At 39.4% G+C, this 20,662-nt stretch overlaps 2 protein-coding genes across 2 annotated transcripts; both read right to left on the reverse strand.

The window, feature by feature from the left end:
* Positions 1-9,864: 9,864 nt before the first annotated feature.
* si:dkey-30k22.5 (lecithin retinol acyltransferase family protein) lies at positions 9,865-12,210 on the reverse strand. The gene is made up of 2 exons (XM_049572009.1): positions 11,594-12,210; positions 9,865-10,597 (listed from the first exon to the last, which is right to left on the reverse strand). The coding sequence occupies exons 1-2, from the start codon at positions 12,077-12,079 to the stop codon at positions 10,442-10,444; spliced, it is 642 nt and encodes a 213-aa protein (XP_049427966.1). The 5' UTR covers positions 12,080-12,210; the 3' UTR covers positions 9,865-10,441.
* Positions 12,211-12,727: 517 nt separating this feature from the next.
* Positions 12,728-15,836, reverse strand: lrata (lecithin retinol acyltransferase a). The gene is made up of 2 exons (XM_049572008.1): positions 15,150-15,836; positions 12,728-13,297 (listed from the first exon to the last, which is right to left on the reverse strand). Exons 1-2 carry the CDS (start codon positions 15,681-15,683, stop codon positions 13,145-13,147), a joined length of 687 nt encoding a protein of 228 aa, XP_049427965.1. The 5' UTR covers positions 15,684-15,836; the 3' UTR covers positions 12,728-13,144.
* Positions 15,837-20,662: the final 4,826 nt, after the last annotated feature.

Below are 20,662 nucleotides of genomic sequence, written 5' to 3' on the forward strand. Positions count from 1 at the left end.
CATAGTGTTCCTTATGTTATGTTGAATGTATTAGCAAATATATGCACATTTATGTACCCAGCAGACATGAGGCAACCTCAGCATTCATTTGGAGTAGTGTTTTTGGGCACCTGATGAATGTAACTCCAGCAGTAGTGGATGTACCTGAGAGCCGTACTAACCCCTAGTCCCTTTTACTTGCCTGGTGTGGCGACACATTTTGACAAGCAAAGGCCTGTCTCAGTTAGAGGCCTGGTCTGGTTGCCATGCAGTTCAGTTTTATAGAAGTTCTTCGGATATATAAAACCAGGTTGTTGGCTACCTCAAATTATGTGTCCATTCCTCAATTACCCTGTAAGTTACTCATATTCCTTTAGACCGTAAGGGTCCTCAGATCGAAAGAATGAAAAGAGATTTTGATAGAAATTAATCCAAGTCTTGAATATTGTTTTAACGGGATAAAGTGGTGTTGTGTCGGTATGGTGGGTGCTGCAATCCACGAGTGCTGTCTCTCTCTCTCTCTCTCTCTCTCTCTCTCTCTCTGATGCACTGTGTGTTGAAGCTAGATCAAACGAATCAAATGAATGATTCATTATTGATATATTATCTGTAGCCTAATTTTTATACAAGTAATATTCATACTGGTTTAAATGAACTATTTGACTGTATTTCCTGATCTTTGCTGAGCAACAGTTTTGTGTGAAAGGAAATAAAGGCCTGTCCAAAGTATAGGCCTGTTGATTTCAGTGATTTCAGTGATAGCCCAGGCAACTAATTGAAGTTTAACAGTATATAAATGTAAAGTATTGAAAGTAAAAGTACATGTAAATGCTGGTAATAATGAAAGTGGTCAGAATTCTGAGGATTACAAAGTTTATTTCTTAACATGAACACCACCTTAAAAATTGAGCGTACATTAAACTGACAGAAAAACAAGGTCTTCTTAACAAATTAAGGATTTAAAGAAAATCTTTGACCATCCAGGGCTGACACACAGCAGGGGAGCAGTCACAGCACAGTTACATGTCACAAGTCTTTATGTCCTTGAATCGTTACTCACCGTCTCTGCTGTGAGTCTCTGCTTCTATCACAAAGTCGGTCTCATCGTCAAGTAGAATGTAGTCGCTGGCATGAAGCCTCTGATCTGACGTGAAGCCTGGGCCTGACTAGAAATCAAACCTTCACTGCAGCTTTAGGAGCACTTACTTGCATTTGCCCTTATGTGATTAACCTATGATCTAACCAGTGATTTGAAACCTCCAATTTTATTCTGTAGTAACGAAGTCATGAAAATGCTTAAGACATAGAAATACATAGATACTGGAGTAAAGTATACATTTTATTCAGGAAATGTAGAAATGTAGTGTATGTAAAGTAGAGATAGTCCCAAAAAGTTCTACAAAGCAATGAGCTGAAAGATGCTATAAGGCTGATAATTCTCTGCTAGTTCATCACCACAAGGAATACTTTAAATTTTACCCATAGTCACTTGACGCATAGCTGATATTAAGGTATTGATTAGAGCAGCTTAAATGTATTCCCCTGTATTATTGTTGTAAAGGGATCAGTGCTGCAAATGGAAATGCAGGAGCTCTCTGAATAAATAAATGTTAGTTTATTAAAACTCAAACGATGTATAATTTCATATTTAATCTACATCTTTCTTCTATCTTCATTTCTTCATTTTGTAATCAGACTAAGTTCCCACAGGGTTGCTTCAAACGATTAATGAGAATTTCACCACATTAATTTCTAACATTACTATATAATGAGAATTACTATAATTCAGTGCTTGTATAATTTCTACCTTTCCAGTAAAAAGTCAGCAAGGCAAAAAATGTAAATGTATTTCCTCATTGTTTTATGCATTATTGATCTTATTTAGAGCAGAGTTACATCAGTCATTGCCTTAACTTGCATCCAAGAAATCAGCACGACTCATCCGCTGCATTAAAAAACAACACACAGCAAGGCGGTACCTGAACGCCACAGCACAGTGACTGATTATTGATTTCCTCCATCTGAACAGAATCATGCACCGGAGATATCTGAAGTTAATACCTGCAGGAGTTCTCATAGGTTACACGCTGTGTTTGTGGAGGATGACGGCACATTTGTCATTCTGAACAGCACAGGCATTAATATGCAGAGGCACACAGGGGCCCATATGTCAGGGGACTGTCTATGAAATAAAATTATTGACCACATGTCACCTGTTCTTTACGAAACGGTACACCCCCGCGCCCTCTAAAGACCAAATGCCAGATAAAAGATTAAGTGCTTAAACAAGAAAACTTCACACTGTACTTGCTTTGATTTTAGCTATAAAAAAATAATAACTGGATTAACTTTTCATGCTGTGTTATTATTAATGTAAATGTTGTTGGTGCAGTAATGTCAAGGTTGTATAGTCTCATAACAAAAAATCTATTCTACATTCAGGTGTTGCCGCTTGTGCTGCGTCTCGTGAGAACACACAATTCAAACTCTATGCTGCAGATTCTCTCCTACACAAACACACTTTTCTTACAGATATTTCTGCCTTTATTTTGATAGTGACAGTAGAGAGATGACAAGGAATGATGGGAAAGAGAGAATAGATCAAATGCACCAAAATTACAGTCACCCCCTCTGAGGGCAAATATGCAGATTTTGTGTCATCCTGTTTATTCTCTAAGGCATTATTTGCAGTGAAATATTGAAGGTATTTTCTATCCATATGACCGTGCAGGTTTCACTTAAAGGATGCATCTTTAGGTGCATTGCCTTCAATCTTGATGTGTATATCCAGACACACCAGAGTCCTTTATGAATCCAAATGAGATGATCATGATACATCCTCAGTCACAACTGCCGGAAATTTGTATTCACATAACAATAAAGTTTTGCCCTTCCTGATCATAACCACAGGACTCCCAGTGTGTGTGTGTGTGTGTGTGTTTGTATATAAGGTCAATTTGGGCTTGTGTTACCACACTGCCTTCTCACAGCCAGTGCTTATAGTCTTTCTGTCTGCCGGCTGACCATTTATCTGCGTCAGTATTCATCATGATCACCATGTGTCATATTTACCCTTACTGTTTAATAAAGCTGTGGACAACAACAACTGTGTTTCTCAGTTAGGCATCGGACCAGTTCAACTACCTTTAACAATAAGAGAATGATTTTTCATCTTTGTCTCAGGTGCACAGAGATGCTGTAAGTAATAATGATAAACCAACTCTGCAACTGTTGAAGCTGAACTCAATGTTGAAGATGTGTTTAAGGGTCCCACAACGCTGCTCACACTGCCTTACTTCAGGTGGCCTCTTGTGTGATCATCATAACATGAACATGAGCTATAATGTCATCTCCAAATTTGAGTCACACTACAGAGCATGAGCTGGAGTGTACTGTAATAGAAATGTGCCAGGAATAAAGCTCATTTTTTGTGATTCAGAAATGATAACAGTGTAGAGGGAAAATGCTAAGTTGGTTTTAAAGACTAACACAAGCTTAGTTTCTGCATGGAGTCACTGGTTATGGAGGATCGTCATGTATTACTATATTTTGGCATCGTTACAGAAACAATGTTTGTTTATTCTCATTTGAATGCTGAAAAATCAATAGGGCTTAAAAAAAAAAACAAGACAAAAACCTTGGCAGTAGTTATCAAATTGGCACCTAAATGTAAATGAACATCCCAGTCTGGTTGTCAGAAGCAACTGTTGGCATTGCACTTTTGTGCAAACCACAAATATGTTACATTTACATGTTTCATACCATGTCTATGTTTCTCATGGTGGTGGAGGGGATGGTGGATGGTGTGTCACCTTGGCAAGAAGTTGCAGATTACTGCAAACCACTGACCAACAAATAACCAAAAGTATTTTGGCGAGTCATTGCTGTGTTTCCATCAGCTTTTTAGGCTCCAAATGGGGGTGTTTTGTAGCAGCCTGTCACTATTTTTCCATTTGGGACAATGCCACGAAAAGCAGTTGTTTTTTACCAAGACACTGCTCTGATTGTGCCCCCAAATCTGGGTATTTTAAGCCAAACCATGATCTTTTCATACCCATAATCAGGTATTTTTTGTGCCTAAACCTAACCATACATTAACCACAGTGTTGCTTAAACGTAAAGTTTCAATGTATCTGCAACAAAATAATGTATGTGGCATATCCATGGTTTGCAGAAACATACAATGCCAACATTAATTTCTGGCAATTAGGTTAAACATCCATGACCCAAGACTGTTTTTTGCAACACATTCTCACACCGACTTCGTCACATATCAACATCTGGTCATCGACTTTCCACATCCACATATGAAGTAAAAGGTACCCTGGGTGCGTTGGTTGTTGATGTTCTGGGACACTGCGTCAAGTTCTGCCTGTTACATGCATTGTCTTCTTTCAAAATACATTTATGTTTTCACAGGAAATTTAACATTCACATGTAGTCTCTTTCAAAATAAATGCTTGAGTGTTGTACAACACTGCAAATTGATGGGTTTTTTTCTTCACCAACAGACCCATGTGGTTAGGTTCTGGAAAAAAACAACAGGGCTTGGCTTTATAGTCTTACAGGAGACAAACACCGGTCTTCCGGGTAGAAGTCAGACCCATCCACCACCCCTCCTTTCCACCCTACTCAGACTTTTGCTGCCTTAACCTTAGTTCTTGTCCTGTCATGTTTCCCCCGATGCCTCCGAGCGCCATTAAACTATAACAGCAACCAGCCATGTATCATGCCGATGTTAAAAGATGGCTTTTTCGTCAGTGTCTGACACTGCAAGTCACTGCCCAAGTACCAGATATTTACACCTTCAGAGTGAGACAGGGTTGTTTTTGGGCCAATCATACACATCTAAGTTTTCATAGGATTTAACTGGCTGGCAGTTGAACAGAAGACATTTTTGCACGCAAGTGAGCAAGTCTGTGAGTCGTCATTGGGTTTGTTTGCATATAGATTTGGGTGTCATTGGCATACGTGAGAACAACATCATTACTATGGCAGACTTTGCCTAAACACTGGAGGACAACAGAGAAAGCAGCGTACAGCATGTGCCAAAACACCAGTACCAGTTGTTTTATATGCACCCCACACACCAACAGTGTCTTGATGTACGTCATTGCAATTTGATGGACAGCAATGTTGCAGGATCAATGTCTCATTTCCCATCTTCAGCATGCGTCCTCTCTAGAGAACAGTACATTTATCATATTTAATCCCCAGACTGGCAGCTCGTAGACCTGGTATGGGCATCAGTTAACGCATGTGTCTGACAATGCGTGTTGCAATTTACACTGACAAGAAACTAGAATGTTTACTGTGGCAAGTAGGTGCTGTACACTAGTCAGGGGATGTGCCTTTACACCATGAAAGTCCCAGGCAGCAGATGTCAGTGTTAGACTTAGACTTAGACTCAGACTTGCTTTATTGTCATTCAACAAATACACTATTGGTACACATATTAAACGAGATTTCGTATCTGATTTAGATAAACAGTATGTGATCAACTGTATTAACTGCTGCACTTAAGTCAAAACAAATCTAAGGCAAATATTTTGTGTTGTTTGCTGCATCCGAACATAAAGTAAAGGCCACTGCTGAAGAGATAATCCAAATTGAATTATTACTACAAATTTTTCCATAGTGTGGGAACCATTACACAGTTGGAATGTTTGGACTGTGATATCCCTTGAGGCTGTGGGTGAGGAAACTCTTGAAAACAGGGAACTAGAGATTTACTGCTGTGCTTAAACAGCAAACACAAAACATTCAGAAGTTCAAAAGGCCGAAATGTCTATAAAACAAAGCATAATTTTTTAATTAAATAAAAAAATCAGGATTAATAGTACAGTGATGGCTTTTTCGCCTTGTTTTAGTGCTTATTGATAGCTGACAATGTTACCATGTTACCACTGTGTGCTGTTTGTGCTCTCAGTATAGATTCCTACTCAGCTCTTACAGAAACAGAAAACATAATTTCTGAAGCAGCCATGTGATCCATGTTTTTCTATAAATTGGTTGCTAAATAAGGGAGACCCTTGACATCATGTGGGAATATTGATATGAAAATCAGATTTCCCTCAGTGAATGTGAGCTAAAAGCTGAAAGGGGTCAGTTTTCAAGGTGACAAAACTCAGTTACTCTTCAATCTCAGCAGGGGCTGTGCACCTGCACTCTGCTTAATAGAAATTGGGGGCTTCAGCCCATTATATCTGCCTGCCTTCAATCAATACATAGTGTTTCTCTGCAGGATTAGTGCTTGGGTGTAATGGCAAGGCAATTATGTTCCATTGACGCTGCTCTTTACATGTGTTGTTCAGGTTCAAGGCAGAGATAAATTTAAACAGTCTGACCCTATTGACTTTACATCTAACTACCCTGGATGTCCAGCAGGTATACAGTTTAAAAAAAACATCCTGACATCAGTCTGATTTGTCCGAGCCAAGGTCAACCAGCTTCTTCTTGTATGATATCAATTTTATGTGTAGAGCAAGCGTTTTATACTTGACCTTGGAAAAAGTAGTAGACTATTAATATTAATTCATAGAAAGGAATAGAGAACTTTATTAATCCCAGAAGGGAAATTCAGCTGTCCAGCAGCCCATAATCCATGGTCGATTTACTACAGTAGGTAATTATGGATGTAGCTTGTATTTTCTGAAGTATAAAACTGAACTTTGGTCACGTGATAACAGGTGGTCATATATGAGGGATGATTGTAACACGTAATTTATAGTTCTGCGTTGAATCTACACGTAGGTTACGCCGTAGGCTCCATGTCGATTTGGAGCCTCCGCCGTAGCCTAATGTGCACCTCCCCAGAGTTGTAACTACGCGTTGCAGTGACTCAGACTTCCTGTCTGTTTCTGACACCATTTCCCTCAGTGGAAACGAAGCTTGTATTTACTTTTAGTTCACAGATAAGAAACAATAAATTGTGAAGACAGTGGAGACAGACTCCACTGAAATAGCATTTTAAATCTTGTGTGTGATTTATCCTTCAGGGATTTATGAGAAGAGGGAAAGATCGTTGGGCCGCTAGGCTAATCAATACAATGTAAAATGCCATAGGCTTGTGCTAATAACGTTAGCATTTTGTATTTGTTTGGAAAAGGTGTTTAGTACAAGACAGCTGTTTTGTCAGTGAACCTTGTGAGTTGTTATGGAGCCAAACTGTGTGCCGTTACCTTTGTTAAATGTTGCTGTTGTCCCTGGTTTTATATGAGGAAAAGATCGCTAGTTGCTAGGCTAATTTATACAATGTAAAATGCCATAGGCTTGTGCTAACAACGTTAGCATGTTGAATTTGTGGGGAAAAGGTGTCTGGATTATCACAAGTGTGTGTCTGTGTATGCTGCGAGTTGTAGTGAAGCAGATTTGTGTACTTGTTTTTCAAATTGTCTCTATAAAGCTATGTGTAATGCTTGTTTTGAATCACCTAAACTTAACAGCACTTCACAGAAACCTCTGCCACCGACTAGTGTTTTGGAGGTGTGACTGCAGAGTGATACAGACACACCACAAGTAAAAATGCTCACAACGGCATAGGCAACGTGCGTAGGGTCTACGCACAACCATAAATCCCCTTTAACTCCTGTGTGTTTAAGAGAGGTTCTTGGCATCGGATGCATTTCCAGCATGTGAATGGCTACTAAACAGCAGGTGGCACCATGTGTGGTAGCCTCGGCCTCCAGTATGTGACTGTGTATGAATGAGTGACTGTGACATGTAATGTAAAAAGCACTCGGAAGACTAGAGAGACGCCATACAAGTGCAGTCTGCTAACCATTTACAGTTTCAGTAAATATGAAAAAAGTTATTTACATAAAAGTTACCAAGTGTAGCTCTGTTAGTCTATTAGAGTTTTATATTAAACCAAGGTTATAGCTGCCTTTATGTTCTTACATTATATAATACATAAAGGTTTAATTAAACTGAGTCTGAGTTATAAGTGTTTTTCTTTGTTGGCACCGTGACTAAGAATCCATATTTCTGAAATACGAAAGAAATATGTTATCAGCAATGGAGACAGGTGTCGCCAATCTGACGCTTTCTAATGTCCTAGTGTTACAGAACCTGCCTTTCACTCCCTGTCCAGTAGTTGTCCCCAGAGTGTTCCTGAATTTCCAAAACAATTAACCGCTGCACCAACACACCTGCTCCCAATCCCTCATCAGCTTCCCAGCATATACATACCAAATATAACCTACATATTTACCCGACACTTTAGTTGTTTTTCCAGTCTTGAGCTGTCCAAGCTGCAACATTACAGCCAGTTAGTCTTTTTGTTTCTGCTGTTTTATGAGCCCAGCATGGCTCATTTGTACTTTGTTGCCCAAATTTATTAAGAAATATGTATATCAAATCTTAACGTTCAATGTTAGTTCAGTCTGAAGTTCATTTCATCCCAATAAAGGTCTAATATGCAGGATTGCCTTTTACACCATAGACTGTTAAAATAATAGATGACAGCAGCCGTCACTTTGTGGACTTCTGCTTTGAAGCCTCGAGTTCAGCATTTTGTCAATCTTGGTTTACTTTACATATTTGATGAGCAGCTGCCGCTGAAGACAAGCAAGGGGTGGCTGTGACTGAGAAGCCAAGGACACTATCAACAAACAGCCTGTGACTCAGAGCGACCTGCTCTCAATTATGAGTAAATTTAAGCCTTGAAAACAGTGTCAATGAATGAATAATATAAAAAAAAACACCCTGATAAAATTGTCATGAATGTTGAAATTAGCTATAAAGAACAAAACCATAGGGTTTTTTTCTGCTGTAAAGTTGGGCATTTTAACAGGGAGGTCTATGGGGGCTGACTGGCTTCTGGAGCCAGCCTCAAGTGGCCGTTCAAAGAACTGCAGTTTTCGGTACTTCGTGTTGGCTTCATTTTTCAGCCCCAGAGGTTGCTGCTTGGCCATCAACAGTGAAAGTAAAAGTCAACCCCAGAATGACTCGCATTGTGTCTCTTGGATGCCTGCTGCTCATGGTTTGGTACCTACCTTTAGTCTCTGCAGAAAAATACACCACTACACACTTCTAGTGGGTAGTGGCGTACGTGATGATCAAGAGGGATTACTTCTGTTTGAGTCTATACAAAGTGCATAGTGTATCTTTAAAGGTGTACATGACCTTAATAGCTTTGCAGGCACAGTCACATCCACCAACATCAAACTGTAATAAAGATTTATTAACTCGTTATATATATAAATTCCTCACTCACCAATAAGTGTCTTCTCTGGGTCTTGTAACCATTTATTTTTTTTTCTCTTTGGACAGAAGCAGAATTAATAATTTAAAACCCAGATCCTCTGATTATTGAAATAATTAATCATCCAGAGAGTCTGTTTTTGATCATATTTCTTGCTCACCATTGACTATCTCCTCTAATCACTTGATCTATTACCGGAACAATTTTGCTTGCTTGCTCTGACTTCTCAGGGGAAATGCTTAAAAGAAAATTTTGGATTGTTTCCCAGTGTGGCCGTGCTATTCTTATTGTCCTCACAATGACACTAAGTCGACCCCATTCTCTGCAGTAACAAGCATATAATTTAACTCTAATTTGATTGTTTATGGCTGTTTTTCCCATGCCTGTATTCAGTAGTATGTTCCCATGGACAGTCCTTTTGTGTATTTCAGTCTTTTTATGGGGCACAATCCAGGGAGTGAAGTCATAATAAAAGTAATCTTTATTTATACAGCACTCTTCAAAACAGTGCTCTACTTGGCAGAAGTGGAATTTGAACATTTCAGGGCTTTAATGAGGCAAACGAAATCGAACAATGAAAATAATCTAAAGCTAAAATGGAGTCAGATTAATGTTGACAGCGGCAGCAAAGATGATAAGGTAGAAGTATTTGATGTATCGTGCAGGAAGGACAACAGGAAGCAGGTAGAAATACATGTTTAATGCACTGACATTTGTCATTACAATATATCAAAATTAAACCGTATTCCATTAAGTATAAACTTATTGCACTTCGTCCAAGCCAACTTTTAGCTAAAGCATGATACAAGTATCACACTGAAAACCACTCATCTGCATTCACCCTCATGTTTCAGTCTCTTCTTTCCAGATATCTCTGCTGAGCTTTATCTCAGTCTTCCGGAGTTTGCGGCTGTGCTCAGTCAAAGTCCATTTATAATCAATGAGCTGCTACTGTAAAATGAGATTAATGTTGAATATCAGAGCCCGATGAACATTAATGATGAATAACGCACAAAATTAGACATCTAACAAAAAAAAGCTTTATAACCAGAGGAGCAAACTATCAAGGCAAAGACAAATGGAACATCAAATCAAAAATTGCCCAAAGAAGGTAACAAGTAAAGTAGTGACATTTTTTAAAGTGAACACATTTATTTCCCAGTGCCTTTAGTGACGCAGCTAAACCACAGGACTTCATTTCAGCTTCCACCAGTGTGTTAAATTAGTCTTTCTCATGAGCCGTCTCAACAGAGGCCGTTAGGCTGCCATCCAGATGGTGAACGAGATGAGCAGGGTCGTTAAAACTGTCAGTGGTGTCACACAGCCCAGATACAGCATGGTTCCTACGCCACACAGAGCAGTCAAATAGGCGCTCATCCTGCTGCAGACGATCTTGCGTACTGTCGTGCAGAACTACAAGAAAGAGTGTGAGAATTAGACAGTGATCTGAGGCGAAGTGCAACACTAATTGGCTGTGCAGTTGCAGTGTTGCCTCCAGAGCAGCAGCAATTAGAGTGTTAAGTAACACTAGGTGGAGCCACTCGCCTCATGAATAAGGCAATTTTCTCTCCAGTGGACTGAGGCAAACAACTCTCCACTCCTGTGACCAAATGTCAGAAAGTCTGAATTTCAGCTTCAAGGTTGCCAGTAATTGTGAAATAAACCCCACCACTCCACCTCACACTGAGTGTTTTACTAAATCCATGGAAATAAGTAACAGCATTGCAGCTGCAACACGTGCAATGAACCTTAAATCTGTGGCTTTTGCATGTGACTTTTCTCATGAAATAATCCCCAGCATTCAAACATAGAAACAATTGTGAGAAATGAAAGATAACTGCAAAGGTTTCTGTTTATATACAGCATATTTACAAACGTTCTCTGTTGCATGTATCAGCAGTATGTCAACCACACTTCGACTAATTCAATCATACTGAATGGAAAGAACTTTATTAAAGAACTGGTTCATATTTTTCACGTCCATGCTGGCTGTAGAAAGAGTCCTTCCTAATGCAATTCCAATGTAACTGATAGGGTGAGTGTAAAAGTAACAGTCCTGGTTCTATGCTAAAATGTTTGTCAGTGTTCAGCTGAAGCTAATGTGAGGTGTCAGCAGTCAAATTAAATGTCTGTCTTCCAGAGTTACTCTAGTTTTGGTACAATATTCACTTCTGTAGTAGCTCAAGGGAAATTAAAAATTAAAAATTAAAAAAAAAAAATGGCAATAAAGGACCTTAATTTTGGAAGATACCGACTAACTCACACAGTTGAAGCTTCACATTAGTTAAACACTGGACAGATGGAACCAGGACTGTGAATTAAGTCAGGAAAGGATCTTTTCACAGCAAATATGGACAAAAAAATTAAACTCTTCTAATCTTTCAACTGACAGCAGGCCAGAGACTGTACCTGGTACGTCTGGTAGCTGATGGCCATGCCATATCTGCAGTACATGACATAGTGTTCACAGTTGTACCACAGTAAGCTGTAAGTGACAGAGCCCAGCAGTTTCTCAGCCCTCCTGGCCACCTCGTCCCCATCCAAAGGAGGCTGGCTGCACACTTTGTCCATGTGGTTGATCAAAATCTCTGAGCCGTATGCAAAGTCCGTCACAGAGTCCACTCTGACGCTGGCAACCTTGGTGATAACCCCCAGCAGTAGGCGGTTATTTGTTACCATCTTGGCAATAGCAGATTTATTCTTGGAAATCACTGGCAGGATGTCCGGGATGAGATGAGCCACACGGTTGTTTCCCAGATAGATACCAAAATGTGTGAATAATGTCCGGGGGACTTCCAATAAATCCCCACGCTTGTAAAGGGACAGGTCATGTTTGGAGTCATCCTCCTTTTTGGAAGTTACAAAGAAAAGGTTGAGGAGTTGGTAAAGAAACATGATGCCAGTGTGCTACAAAGAGCCTGACACCCATTTTATTTAAGGTGAAATTGGGAGGGGCTTCACTAGTTAGTAGGATTATATATTGGCCAATGTTTCAGAAAGATTTTGACAGAAAGAAAGGAGCTTTGCAGTGTGGTTGGATTCTGAAACTCAGGCCTTGTTGTATTAAGGTCGTGGGTCCTCATTAAGAAGGCTGACTTGGCAACGGTGTAAATCCTCATTTAAAATGTCACTGATATTGAGCCATCATACCCAAATAAGCAGACTTTTGTTTTTCGTGGACTAGAATGACCCTTTAAATATGTCGCATCATTATTCAGCACTTTCTTGGACATTCAGAAAAACTTTATTTTTATGTTTTATCGCAGTTATAGAAACATAATGTCACGTGAAACATTATCAAAATCCATCACAATAGTGGTCATAGGTGCAGTATCATAGCCAAAATGAGACGACTCAGCAGTTTAAAGACACTGCTTTGATGTGATTGAATGTTTGCCATCCTCACTCAGCATTTTTGCAGCATATCTACACTGTATAGTATTTTCTCTCAACAAGAAAGATATCATGAAATATCACACATATTAAGGCTATTCTAGGACTCTGCTTTCACTGGCATGTCGTATGAAGAGTCACACTCACACAAGGCACACACGTAAAAATAAACTGTTTATTAAACATTTGTCATATTTACAACATTAGCACACTACTATAAAATATCCACTTTATACACATAAGATATTGATATGTACCACTGGATATTAATTCTTCTGGTGACTTGCGTGTTAGCAAAAATGAATCGCTTACTCTTTTCCTATATGCAACAACAGCTACGTATTTCCCCAGTTATAAGAGAGGACAAATATAAGCCACACAGGAAACTATTAATACAGGTATCAAGACAGAACATTAAACACTGTCCAAGTAATCAAATGAGAGCATGGTTGCAAAGCAGACTCATCACATGACAAGAGTGCACCATCTTGAGGAGGTATTCAGGTCAGTACTCGTCAAGTTAAAGTTCAGTTCAGTTTGTTTGCAGGTCCTCTGTGCTGACCTCCTTTAACCAGCCATCCACAGAGTAAAGGGGATAAGGATTGTGGGGAATGTAGTTGATGGCGCCATGCCAAAACAGATGATGGAGATGAATCCAAGGAGGCTTGTGACAATCACGCTGCGCTGGTCTCTGATGATCGATTTCAGGCACTCACAGAACTACAAAGGAAAGAAACACAGTTGATTATTTCATGTTGTGCTTGATAGAATTTTATAACAACAACTTTCAAAGTACGAGACGTCACCTGTAACTTTACACCCACTCCTCTGCATGGAAAACCAAAATCAAGTCTCTGCAAACAGCTTAGCCACCACTCTAAATCAGCGTGTAAGGTTAAACTGGGGGTCACCATAGCAACAATACTCCTCTTGATGGTTAAACTCAAAGCTGGATTACCAACTTGACAAAGCGGGGCTGCCACTTGGTCCTGAGAAGCATAAAAACCCAAGTCTGCTCAGTGTTGGTTGGTTTCAGTAATCTGATTTGCAGATTTATTTGGGAATGTGCACCACTGAAAGTACAGCATGAACTGAGTCATAAACCCTGCTTTATCAGGGTTTCCTGCTGTGCTTTATAGCAGAGGTGAAAATGAAGACAGCCTCTGTTAACAACAGAGAATAATACTCCATAAAATTACAGTAATTTTAAGAGAAAAGGAGCAAGTTGTTAAGACATATTAAAATAAATTGATCACAAGACTAGATGTGTCAGGATCTAGGTACCCTGTCTTGTAGAGGGTCAAAATCTAGTGTCAAGGCATTATTTTTCTTTATAGTATGTTCACATTCCTCATAAAGAAAGTGTTCAATCAAAATGCCTAAATATCACTGACACACAAAAAAAATCTGATGTATTACTTCAACATATGAGCACTGGTTGTGTTTTGGGGTCTTTGAGAGCACTGTATCTAATGGGAACTTGGAGGTGACAGGGTATATACACAAAAGCTGGAGGGGGCCCAACAGGGAGGTCAGTTGGGGCCCAACAATACCAGTGCCAATATGGAGTTCACCTTGTGTTATGTTTACCTTCAGTATGCACTGGGCTAAATCTGTATCATCGTGCTGTTTACGTGATCAATAACCAGAATTACACTTAAAGGGACAGTTCAGATTTTTTAAAGTGGGGTTGCATGAGGTGCTTATCCATAGATACTGCATTTCACACAGTAGATGTCAGTTGGCACAACCCCAGTTTAGAGAAGCAGGCAGGAGTTTCACACAGAAGCCAAGTATTGTACTGCTGTGGATGGGGGCCAGCAACAAAACATGTTTTAGCCAACTAAAAAATCCTTGTCAGTTTAGGTGTAGGCTATATTGAGAGTATTTTTACAGCTTTACTTTTCAGTCAGACAGCCAGTTTTGATGGGGAAGCCATTAAAGACTTCAGTTCCCATCTATGCTCTTGTTAAAGCCACCAGACTCCATTGACAAATACAGTAATTTTAGCTCACTGAACACAGGAGCTGCTGGTCAAACACTGCTTCGATCAGTGAGTTTGTTTGTGTTATTGTGTGACTTTGGTGAATCTGAACAACCCTTCACAACACCAGAGTCACACAATAACACAAACAAATTAACTGTTTGAAACAGTGGTAGACCAGCAGCTCCTGTGTTTAGCAATATTAAATCACTGTTTTTCTCAATGGAGTCTGGCTTTGAAGAGAGCCATGTAACGGCTTAATTCTCCCATTGTAGATCACTGTCTGACATTAAGGTGAAGCAGTGAAAATACCCTCAGTACAGGGTACACTTAAACTAATATTGATTTTTTTAGGTGGGACATTTTTTTAGGTGGTCAAAATAAATTTTGTTGCTGACACCTGTCCACAGCAGTACACTGATGTGCCTCCATGTCAGACTCCAGCCTGCTTCTCCAAACTGGGGGGACTGCTGACTGACATCTACTTTATCAAATACACAAACTATGGATAAGCACCCCATATAACCCCACTTCAAAAAAATCTGCACTATCCCTTTAAGATAGACATACAGGTCTTGGGGACTATACCTTCTCTGTTTGCCGGCTCACTGCAGATCCGTATCTGCAGTATGTCACAAAGTGTTCACAGTTATACCACAGCAGACTGTAGGGAATTGCTCCCATGAGTTTCTCAGCTCTCTTAGCGACGTCTTCATCAGGAAAAGCTTGATTCTTCATCATCTTATCCATGCGGTTTATCAGTATGTTGGAGCCGTATGCAAAGTCCTCTAAGGTGTCCACGCGCACCGTGGCGCACCTGTAGATGCAGCCGAGGATGAGCCTCTTGTTGGTGATGACAGAACTGATGAGCTTCTTGTCGTTTGTAAGCACGGGCAGGATGTCAGGGATCAGGTGAGCCACTTTATTGTCACCTAAATAGATGCCGTAGTGGGTGAAAATGGTTCTGGGAACCTCCAGCAGGTCTCCCCTCCGGAGAGGCGGAGGGGGGCCGCGCTGCGCGTGCTGCTCCCGCTCCTCACCGTCAGACCAGCTGGACTCAAAGAGTTTGAAGTTGGAGAGCAGAGAAATCTTCTCCACCAGGAATGTCAACAGCTGCAGCATCGTGGGAGTTTGGGGGGGGAAATATCCTAAAGTGCTGCAGTGAAGTGAGCCTTTTATCCTCACTGGCACGAGGAGGAGAGAAAGTTCAGGGGAAGTCCCGAGGACACGATTGGCCACGAGTGACCTCCTGCACGTGCGACCTTCTCAGCATCTTGTTTTGTTTTTTTTTCTTCTCTGCTGCATTTTTCTCCAGCCTGATGCATATGCTATTGCTTCACTAAACCCTCTCATTAATCATCTCATTACTCAGCAGAGAAGAGAATTAGCTGCAGGAGGCATTTTAATTTAAAGGAAGCATTAAAGCAAGGCACCATTAAACATACATGAAGTTAGAGTTTGAACAGTTAAACCTCATGAAATTCAAAACATGATGATCACTTTTAAAGTATTCATTTTTCTTCAGGGGAGACCGGGGTTGGTTGTCACATTTTTTATTCTTGTGTGAATTGCTCATCATTATTAAAACATCTTTCAGTGGTCACTTGTACATTAAATGAAATCTTAAATGGACATCCCTTTCATTTTTGCAACTTATTTTAACCAGTATTAACCAAAGACACTCTGACACATTGTGGGGTTGGTTGTCCCTGCAATTATCAATGGGGTTTCAGGAAAAATACAATTATTCAAAGAAAAATGTGTAACTTTTTTGTTTCTTAAAATAAAAACACCAAATAAGTTTTGAAATGAATACCACCCCTATAATAGTGCTCATCAATGCTCCTAGTGTTTAAACCATGACTTTGAACCAGATGATTGTTTGAATTGTCCTTGGTATTGAGATGTAAAAAGAAGAAATTTACAGTGCTGAAAAAAAAATCTAGTCTTTATTAAAGCCATTGTTTCGTAACACGAACATGACTATAACATTAAATGAAACAGTGGGATTGGAATAGATTAATCTTCATCACAATATGACAGGAACGTTTGTTTGTGTGTGTGTGTGTGTGTGTGTGTGTGTGTGTGTGCAATCAAAAACACCTGAGAACATATGGACTATAACATGTCTGCAGTGCTGACTGTCTTTCTGAACTGTCACACGTGTCACAACTAACCCCAACTGACCTCTTGACAAACATTTTAAGCTCGCTACCGCATTACTTTAGCTTGCTAGCCGAAAGCTGACTCAAATCAAAGCTTTTTAATAAGTGCTTGATTTTTAAATGACAAATAACCTACAAGATTTAAAAAAAAAAAATAAAAATTTCAAAATATCTCCTCATCTCAATGCTTTGTGTGTGCTTCACAAAATGACCAGTGCAACATGAGCAGGATGTCAGGCCAACTGTCTGATATCAATATAATGTAGATACGTTGTTGAGCATGGCTGTAATTAGCACTGTGACAACCAACATGTGTGACAACCAACCCTGGTCTCCCCAAAGACAATAAAGTAACTCAAAATAAAACTGATGTAGAGGAAAAATTATCAGTAATGGCACAGGTGTGACAGCGAGCAAAGTAAGGGTTGTATAGTGTTGTTCCCACTGTCCCTGAACATCTCGCAGTAGCGCTTAACTGGAAGAATAAGTTAAGATTGAACAAGTAACATGCTCAGTTGTGTTCCTCTATTATAAAACTGGGAGAAGACAAACATCAAGAGGCTGTCACTTAACAAATCCCCGTTAAAGAATCCTTTTTAACCCACGTTAAAGCTGCACAACCTCATGTTTTTATATAAACAATGATACATGTATGCAACAGGTGTTCATTGTGGCAACCAACAGAAAATGACTTCTCACTTCTCACAAATCATTCAGATAGGCTGCACTGATAAATGTCCGTCATTAAATTTTACCAGCTTGAAGGAAACAGATCTTCTCACGTGTGTTTTTAATGAATTGATAGCAGATGGATTTCTGGAGAGCTTTTGCTTGTTTAACAGAGGTAAAAGAAGTATTGCGATCATTTACTTACATAAAAGTACAGATGCTGCATCACAAACTACACCATTATAGGTAAAAGTCCTGCATTAAAAGTATCAACAGTATTCATTATGCAGAATGGAGTATGAGGAGTATGAGTATGAGCTGAGGAGTATGAAATGAAAATATATTTAAGTATGGATACATCAAAAATGTACTTAATAGCTAAATTCAGCTAAATTCAGACAAGACTGAAGTCATCGTATTTGGTCCACAGAAACAAAGAGAAAGTGTCAGCAGTCACCTCCAGTCTCTCTCTCTAAAACCTACAAATTAGGTTAGAAATCTCGGGGTAATAATGGACTCAGACTTGAACTTTAACAGCCGCATCAAATCAATAACATCAGCAGCTTTTTACCATCTAAAAAACATTGCCAAAATCAAAGGTATAGTGTCTAAACCTGACTTGGAGAGACTTATCCATGCATTTGTCTCTAGTAGGTTAGACTACTGTAACGGCCTGCTCACTGGCCTCTCCAAACGGGCCGTAAGACAGCTGCAGTACATCCAGAATGCTGCTGCTCGGGTCCTGACCAGAACCAGGAAGTACGAGCACATTAGTCCTGTGCTCAGGTCTCTACACTGGCTTCCTGTGGCTCAGAGAATAGACTTTAAAGCAACCCTGCTTGTGTACAAGTCTCTCCACGGCCTAGCACCAAAGTACATCTCTGACATGTTAGTGCCATACGAACCATCTCAGACTCTGAGGACCTCAGGGACCAGCCTCCTGCTGGTGCCCAGAGTCAGGACTAAACATGGGGAATCAGGATTCCAGTTTTATGCAGCTAAAATCTGGAACAGTCTTTCTGAAGATGTGAGACAGGCCTCTACTCTGACAATGTTCAAATCTAGGCTCAAAACAGCTCTATTTCACTGTGCATATGACTGAAAGGATCTTATCTTATCTGCACTCTTCTCTTTTAAAGTTCATTTTATAATGATTATTTATGTTTTTATTTTGTATTGTGATTTTAATGCATTTTCTTGTTCTGTAAAGCACTTTGAATTACTTTGTGTACGAATTGTGCTCTACAAATAAACTTGCCTTGCCTTAAGTAGTATTTGAGTAAATATGCTCAGTTACTTTCCCCCGCTAATCTTTACAAACCCAAAGCATAGGTCCGTAACAAGTTGAAACATTGTTAGGTGCTGTAAAAAGAACGACACTAATTAAAATAAATTCCTTTCATTTTTCTTATTTGTTTTGATTTGACTACCCTGATGTGAAACTGATTTCTAATCAGACTATAAAGCTGATTACCCTTCAGATAGCGAGGTGCAGAGGTGGGCGGTGGATTTGTTGACTCACAGTGGACACTCTGTTCTGTCCCATCATCAATCCAGGATCAGTGTTGGGAGAACTCAGGCTGTGCTGGATGGTCTGCACTCTCTCAGAGGAACCAGATGATGAATTAAAACATTCCTTTGACCAGATTACCTTAATCCTGTAGGCTTCACTTACATGCTCATCATTTGACCCAGAAAAAATCCTTGAGAAACACTTCAGCTGTTTTGATCTTGCGTCTTTGAATCATTTGTTACACTACATTTGCTGACCTAGATACTGCACGGGGGATAAACTATTGCTGGTATTTAAGCGGCTGTTCTTCTGACTTTGAGAAAACCAGTTTGACCTACAAAGCATGCAGACCCTACTTTTGGAGAAGTGTGTGTAATTAATGAGTATACAGCTCTATACAGCTCTTGAACTTCTAACCTGCACAAATGAAAAGCTGAGACAAAAAAACAAACTTAATCTACTTGCAGGAGAAAGTGTTGGCATTATACGTTTCTGCAAACCATGAATATGTTGCATTTTCATATGTACGAATCCTATCAGTCTTTCTAAAGTGACATCATTTGAACTGACTTTGTCATGTGGAGGTGGAGGGGATGGTGTATGGCATGTCACCAAGGCAAAATGCCTGCCAAGCTGCAGACAACTGTCCAAAACCTGTCATGTTCTCCCATCAGCTTTTTAGGCCCCAAACGTGGATGTTTTGTTTTATACAGAGACATTGCTGTTTTTCATGATTGTGCCCCCAAAACTAGGTATTTTAAGCAGAAACACAATATTTTCCTAACCATAACTAAGTTGTTTTTGTGCCTGAACCTAACCACACGTTAATTATCTTAAGTGGAAAAACGTAAAGTTGCAAAATTTCAACAACATAATAATTGCTACATATCCCTTGTTTGCAGAAACGTACAATGCCAACATTTGTTTCTGGCCTCTGGGTTGATCAAATTGCAAACTGTAAATATAGTCCACTACAACTACAAAAATCCTGCATTCACAATGTTACGTTTTACCAGCAAAGTGTAGTATCAAAAGTGTCGAAATTACAAGTAGGCCTACTCACTCAAAGAATAGCCCCTTTTTAACTGTTGTATTATAGCTATAGTAAAGAATTATTATTAGTATTATTGAGGCATGAATGTTGGGAAGCATGCTGTAGCTGCTGCTACTTTACGTAGTGCTGGATAGTTGCTCCAAAGTGATCATTTATACAGTGGCTAAAATAAGATGTTAAAAAACACTTACATTACTCATACAGACGTCCACTGTACAGTCTCTGAAGTTAGAAAACCCTCAAAAGCAATTTTTAAAAATGGTGGAAAACACTAATCAATATTATGTCAGGAATTCAATTCAATTCAATTCAATGCCTTAATTGTCATTGCACAGCAGTACAACAAAATGTATCTCTGGGCTAGTACACATAAAAACAACAAAAGACAATAAACAGCAACAGTGAGACATAAAATATACTGTGGGTAAAAAGGACAATATATAATGCAGTAATAAATATATAAATAATATAAATCCACATGCAGTGTAATAAGAACAGCAGTATAGACTTAATTGCACATCTGGCCCAGCCAAGGAGCATGCACACTATGCACTATTGCACATTGGATGAGTTAATTATCTTAATAGCACTTGGATAAAACTGTTGTTGATAATAATGACAGAAGTCATGAAAACTAAACATGCCTGATATCGTTTGATTTTTTTTTCAAATATGCAGTCTATTGCCACAACAAAAACCA

This window comes from Epinephelus fuscoguttatus, linkage group LG3 (assembly GCF_011397635.1).
Source record: "Epinephelus fuscoguttatus linkage group LG3, E.fuscoguttatus.final_Chr_v1".
Lineage (NCBI taxonomy): Eukaryota > Metazoa > Chordata > Actinopteri > Perciformes > Serranidae > Epinephelus > Epinephelus fuscoguttatus.